The sequence below is a fragment of the Theobroma cacao genome, chromosome 6, assembly GCF_000208745.1.
Source record: "Theobroma cacao cultivar B97-61/B2 chromosome 6, Criollo_cocoa_genome_V2, whole genome shotgun sequence".
Classification (NCBI taxonomy): Eukaryota; Viridiplantae; Streptophyta; class Magnoliopsida; order Malvales; family Malvaceae; genus Theobroma; species Theobroma cacao.
Window position 1 is genome coordinate 9819941 of NC_030855.1, and position 7402 is coordinate 9827342.

A 7402-nucleotide genomic window follows, 5' to 3' on the forward strand; every position below is an offset into this window, starting at 1 on the left:
AATCATTTCCATTGGAAAATTTCGTCAAAAATCTGTCGATACAAGTAAAATATATTTTTGTCGAAAATCCATCGAAATTTTCCAATGGAAATTTTTTTTTGGAAAAAGTTAGTTTTTTTGTTGTGTGATAGATGTTTTGAAGCTATTGATAGATGAAAGTTAGAAAGCAAATTGCAACAAACTGAAGAACATCTATTGAAAGATTCATGCAATTATTGATCAATGTCCACCCGTGAGTACACAAGAAGCAAATTGAAAAGCATCTATCGATAGATTCACACAACTATCGATAAATGTCCATTCGTGACCAATTTATCGATAGATTCGCGAAATCTATCAATAGATAGCAACACGAGAATGATGAAAATGTGTTCAATGTGCCATCTATCGATAGACTCAACAAATCTATCGATAGATGGAGGCAAAAATGTTGAAAATCGTGAAGGATTTATTGATAGATGCATGAGAAATTGCAAAAATAAAAAAGCTTTAAGCTGCCCAGCCATTTAGAAAACAAGGAGAACCAAGAGCTTTCTACTGTCCTCTAAAATCCTATGTCCCAACTAAATATTAGAGCTCATTTAAAGTGATTTAGACCTTGGAAAACTAGTATAGAGGTAAGATTAAACCTTTTTACCAATTGATTTTCAATTTAATCGGTTATAATGTGAAATTTGTGTTGCTTCAGCTTTGGTTGCTATCTCCCTTTGAGTTGCTAGAGATTTAAGGATTTGAGTTGGTTGAATCCAGCATTAAAGGTAAGAATTTAATTATATTGAACCTAGAATTTGAAACCTAGGTTTGTAACTATGTGTAACTGGAATTAGAGCTAGTTTGAAATGTTGGAAATTGTTGAAAGCTGAGAAATAATTATTATTTTGACTTGTACAAGGGGGAAATGAAGTTCTTAGAGCATTATTGAATTGGAAACCATTGTTGAGTCAATTAAATTTATTAATAGCAAGGAAAGTTTGGGTTTGGTTGTGGAGGAGCCTTCGCTTGTCACTATGAGTAGGGTTTATTTGTTTGAGAACTTGAATTAATGCATGTAATGCATAAAATTGTTAATGCGCTGCCATGGCACTTGATTTGGTGAATTAATGCCTAGATAGTTATGCCTAGGAAAACAAGCTATTGAGTTATGTTTGATATGTATGCGTTATCTTATGAGCCATGTAGTGGCGTATATATTCTGTTTATTCCTTGTACCCTTAGTCGTAAGGTTGTCTGCTTGTGATTATGTGACCAATGAAATAACTGTTGCATAGCATTAACGTTTATTAAGCTTGTTATGTATATGTGGAATTATGTGATATTTGTGGGAGGAGCTTATTGTGATGAATAGTTTATTTGAAAGGCATTGTGCTAGTGTGTTTGATTAGTTATGTTATATAGAATTCAATGTTGAATTAGCAAAGCATGCAAGGCTCATTTAGTTATGATCCTTTAATGTGAAATATGATGAGGTGTTTAAGGCGTGATAGCCTAGAAACTAATTATGTGTTCCATTCAAGGGGAAATTTCAAATGTTGATTTGAATGAGGTTAAGTGGTAGCCTATCCTTGTAACGGTGATTTGATTCTCCGCCAGTGCTTCAACACTAAGTATGATTTGACTATCCACTAGTTATTTCGGCACAATGCGTGATTTGAACCTCTGCCAGTTGCTACCTTGGTTGATTTGAATTTCTACCGATTGGTTGATTTGAATTTCTACCGATTGCTTCAGCACTGAATGTGATTTGACTTTCTTTCGACTAGTCACCGTACGTTGATTTGACTATGTCCAGGGAGGAAACACTGATTGATTATGCTTTGAATATGATCAGCTGATTTGGGTTAATAACATGTTATATGAATTGAATATGTGATTATTAATATGTCTATGCGATATGAGCGAACTTTAAATCTCCGAAAGTTTAGAGATGAGCAAAATAAGTTTGATTTGCATATGGTTCACTAGCAAACAACGGGTTACCGATGGAACTTAGCTTTGACAACCACTTTCCAGGTAAGCCTTTACTTGATATGCTTTTTTTGTGGAGACATAAATTTGGATTGGTTATAATAGTGGAGTTGTCATTTGAAGAGTATCCATGACAAGACTTAGATCGATGAGACAGGTGTGGGAACATTAGAATGACTCTTACACATTTTATTTGTTGGAGATGTTTGGCAAATAATTATGCTTGCCTTATGATTTGTTTTATGTCTCTACACATTTTATTATGCATTCCTTTAGCTCCCACTCATTGAGTATTAAATGACTCATTCCAATCATTGTTACCCTGTGCAGATAAATAGATTACGGGATTTACGTGACTAACATCGTCTCTAGATGAATAATTTTGTCATCTGGTAGGCATTCTCCATCTGACAAGTCCACTCTGCTGAGTCCGAGTTTGTGATATTTCCTACTTCCAGTTTTGGTTTCCCAGCTATGTTATACTTGGGATTTGTGTAAGTATTGTGTTGCTGTATATTTTGTCTAGTATGTCATACAGGACAAACTTACTACGTTAGCCAATGTACGGCTAGCGATTATTGTCAAACCTTGTTATAATATCTGTACTAAGAGGCAATGTGTATGTACTTTGCAGTTATGTTATGAAATGAACATGTGATTGTTATATAAACCTTTAAATTTATGTTTCATGATTGAATTTGTTAATAATTATGAGACTTACTCGAAACTCAAAAACTTCACCTATTAAATTCATATATCGGTCACCATCCCCGAATTTGGGTCGTGACAATATATTTGTAAAATCATCTCTAATAGTGAGCATGAATCATGAAATATGCATATAATGTGAAAGCTGCTCGATCAGTTGTCATTGGGAGTTGGGACATTGATCCAATAACTAGATTGTCTTGCAAGTTGCTCCATTTTTTTTGTCTTCTCTTTTCATTTTATTTCTATTCTCTTGTCGTTTCTGATGTTTTCTTCCGGACAGATGTCTTCTAGGCTCAGCAATTATTTCATTTCTTGAAAGCTAGCATAATTGGTCATTTTCAGTTTACCTGTCAAGTGTTAATGAGAATTTTTTTAGCCTAAAAGCATTCATTAATTAGTCACATTTTAAAGTTTGGTTTTATATAGAATTATCAATATTAATTAGCACATTATGCTCGGCCACAATCAGTTTCACTTTTACTAGCTCTCCCCTTCAATTTTATCAACATTGCCTTTTTCTTTTTTGGATGTCCTTTTCAATCACTTTATTGCAAATTGCAAACAAGTTGATTATTTTTCTTTCTACAGGAAAGTTAAAGGCAAGGCAAGCTTTGTTAGTGAAAGCAATCTGTCATCTGTTTGTAGTAGCTATACTTTGATTACAGTCTCTCTTGAAAGCACATGCTTTGGCCTATGCTTTTAAGTAAATGGCAATTATCTCTTGGATCCCACTCTTCAACTTAAAAGATTAACTCCCTTCCTCTCTGTCCAAGCCTCCGACAATGAGTAGTTAAAAAATAAAAAAAAAAGGAAGAATGGGTAGTGAAGATTTTCTAGCTCTTGGTGGATTCTTTGTCAATCGAAATCAATAGTGCCCGTTTCTTTCCTCAACTCTATGTTAGGCGGGGACACTTTACTTTATTACATCAACATGTATACATAAACAAATGTAGAAGATAGTCTTTTCCTTCTTTTAATCCCTCCTCTCTCAATTATAAAAAACAAAAGTTATAAAAAAAAGAACAAATGTAGAAGAAGAAAGTGGATTAGGGAAGAAAAAGGACTATGAAAGATAATTGAATTGCCAAATTATGTAATTAGTCCTTATACTTTTGTCAAAATAATAATTTTAATCTCTATATACTAATTTGTAAAAATTAAATTCATATACTTTTCAAAATTGATAATATCAGTACAATCAATGTTAAAAATTTTACATTATTTTTACTGTTATGGTATTTGTAATAATAGAGCATATTCTTATTAATATGATATTAATTATGATGACATGATAATAATGACATAACATTCAAAAATGATGTAATAATTATATTGACATGGGCATTTTATCATACACTAACATAGATTTTAGATGATAATTTAATATTAAAGTGGCACTACTTTATTGCTGAGTGGAATTTTTGTAAATAACACATAATGAATAGTAGTTTTTGATAGTGATCAATAATTTAAAGATTTTTGTTAAATAATTTTAAAGAGCATTATTTGGAAGAAAAATATTAATAAAGTAAGAAGATTTTTTATTTCATTTCTTATTCAAGTGTGTATATTATCAACTACAATGTTTCTATTTATATGCTTCCATAAATGGAGGGGGAATGAATTTACATAAATATAAATGGGAGAACGAATACAAAAAGAGAAGATGAATTTAGTAGATAAGAATGTAGGTACACTGAATGAACTTAATAGATTGAAATGTACTTACATAATAAGTATACTTGATATGAAAGAGATTTAAAGGGTTGGAGAGTGCAATGGACATTATTACATATATTCATAACAAAAATGAAATTCTTATTCCTATTAACGATTAGATTGATATATTAATAAGTTTGGAAAGTATAAAAATTTAATTTTTTTTAAATTATTGTATAAAGATTAAATTTATCACTTTAATAAAATAAAAAAATTAATTACATAATTTAAAAAAAATTAGCAAAATCATCAACCAGGATGCATGTAAGAATCAAAATGGTAACAATGGTTATACCCGACTTAAAAATCCTAATAGGTTGTCTGCCAGCTTGTTAGTGGCAGACCATGTTACCAAACAAATCCTACATGATCCTTTCCCAAGTTAAATTCCAAGTTATAATGTCATTATTATTTCAAATTTAAGCTCAATTTTACTTGTGGTTTTTGAGTCTAATTAAAAGAACTCTTTGGAAGATTCCCATTGTGTAGACACAAATCTTGTATTGACTTGCTGCTAACTCAGCTATCTTATTGGCAATTCCCGTGACTAGCAACAATCGATCTTCATTAATTAGCAACAACAAGAAAATGAAAAAACCTAGTCATAAACTTATCAATATCAGATCACTACCATTGACCGGACTTATCTACATATCAAACCTCTAGAAACCTGTCTCTCTTTCTCTCTCTAAGTTTTTTTCCTTTACAAAAATGGTCACATCAATCTATTTGTTGGAGAAAAGACAGTTAAAAAATTACCCACACTACCCGACAACAAGCCATAAAAAATTCAACTGCTTACGTGTCTATGACCAGAAACTCTTTGCTGGTTCTTGGTGGTAATCCTAGTCAGCACGTGGTGTATTCGTGTCACAGTAATCCATATTAGTAGACACGTGGCTCTGCATGAAGAGGTTCCCCTCTAATAACCTCCCTCTCCCCATGTACATAAGCCCATTTCTTTTGCTTCTCCTGGCGAAGTGCCGTGACTTTCTCTCCTTCGTTTCCTCGTTCCTAGTTTATTTGGTTTTTCTAATAAATTCTGTTTCTCACATCTGTCTGTTTTCTTTTTTTTTTTTATTTATATTTTCTCAAGAAACCTTTGCCGGCGCTTCAGTGGTTTGTTTGTCTTTCGGATTGGTTGAAACAAATTTTTGTCGTGAAAAAAGGAAAAAAAAAGATGAAGGAAAATGTGGACAACCCTCTTCACCTTAAATCTTTGAACCATGTCTCCCTCGTGTGTAGATCAGTTGAGGAATCCATCAATTTCTATCAGAATATTCTTGGTTTTGTTCCAATCAGGAGGCCTGGATCATTTGACTTCAATGGCGCTTGGTAATGAAAACTGATCCTCTTCTCTGGGACAAATTGATGAAAAACAGCACAAGAACTCTTGGGTTGATTTTTATTTTTCTGGTTATGACTATGTTTATGTGAATATTTGGTTATGCAGGTTGTTTGGGTATGGGATTGGGATTCATCTTCTGCAATCTGAGGATCCAGATAACATGCCAAAGAAAAAGAAAATCAATCCCAAGGACAACCACATTTCTTTCCAGGTTAATTCTTTCTTTCCCTTTATTCCCTTATTTGGGTTTGTGTTTCCTTCCAGTCCTTGGGCTGTTAAGGATTTCATTTAAGAATGGGACAATAGACCTTTCTTGACATTCATCTTTGATTTAATATAAAAAGAGAACAAGATCTCTTTTCATAAACTGAAGATCGAAATAGAAAATTTTTAAGGTTTATTTTGTTGAGACTTGGACGTATGCATGGCAACATTCGTTACTCCTTTGAAAAGGAAGGCATCCTGCTGTTCTGGAAAATAATATAGAGGCTAGATATACGACAGTGCTCTGTCTCAGTTTAATAACTTTGGAGGTTTACTCAAAGGCATACTCTGAAGTGGGATGATAATCCTAGGAGATTTACTCAATTTCACATTTAGTTATCCGAAGGTAACTTCTAAGGAGTTGAATTCTGATGCAGCAATTAGTCAAAGAAATCAAGATATACCCTGTTTATCTTATTTGTCCTTTCTCATTCTAAATCCACTCACCTACCTACCTTTTTCTTTCACAGAGTAATCATGTTGGATTATTAATTAGTAGGTAGGAAAGAGTAACGCTTGAAAGGTTCATTGTATGCATATGGGTCCGTTCCTCTATTAATTTGATATTATGGTGATAGAATTGATGACAAGATGAATTAATTATAAATTGATAAGGAATCCTAATATTAATTGGGTTTTGCCGTGTGTAGTGTGAGAGCATGGGGGCAGTGGAGAAGAAGCTGAAGGAGATGGAACTGGAGTACGTTCGGGCAATGGTGGAAGAAGGTGGGATCTATGTTGAACAGCTGTTCTTCCATGATCCAGATGGGTTCATGATTGAGATATGCAACTGTGATAACCTACCTGTGATCCCCCTGGCAGGTGAGATGGTTCGATCATGCTCTCGACTCAATCTGCAAATGCTGCAGCATCAGCAGATACAGCGAGTGGTCCAGCAGTAAAGACCAGCAGTCATTTTATTTAGGTGTATTTTAGTCGAAATCATGAGAAGAAGCACCCCAATCTGCTTTGTTTTTGTGTCTTTTTCTTTTGTCTAAGTACTCTACGCATGAGTAGTTTGTTTTTTCTTCATTTGGTTTAGTAGGTTTTTCTTTTAAATTCTGTAATAAAGACAAGGCAGATGTGATCCCAAGGGAAGTGATCATTTTATGAGCTGATTTTAATAAACTAAAAATGGAATATTCTCCAAAGCTTTTCTAACGTGTTTAGATTATAGTATTTATCAATGGTCCCCTTTTCTTGTTGTGAATGATTTGGGGTATCAAAATGTACTACTTTAATAAACAACTTGGAACTAGTTTTAATTGATACACAGTGTAAACAATAATTAAGGGGAAATCATTATATGAGGAGTTTAATTTATTTACTAAATGGAATATTCTCTAGTTTTTTTTTTTATGTTGGAAATTCACGCAGGGTCCAGTTATCCTGTTA

At 33.1% G+C, this 7402-nt stretch overlaps 1 protein-coding gene across 1 annotated transcript; it reads left to right on the top strand.

Annotated features, from left to right (window-relative positions):
• LOC18595729 (metallothiol transferase FosB) lies at positions 5353-7158 on the top strand. The gene is made up of 3 exons (XM_007023807.2): positions 5353-5730; positions 5849-5954; positions 6658-7158. Exons 1-3 carry the CDS (start codon positions 5576-5578, stop codon positions 6907-6909), a joined length of 513 nt encoding a protein of 170 aa, XP_007023869.1. The 5' UTR covers positions 5353-5575; the 3' UTR covers positions 6910-7158.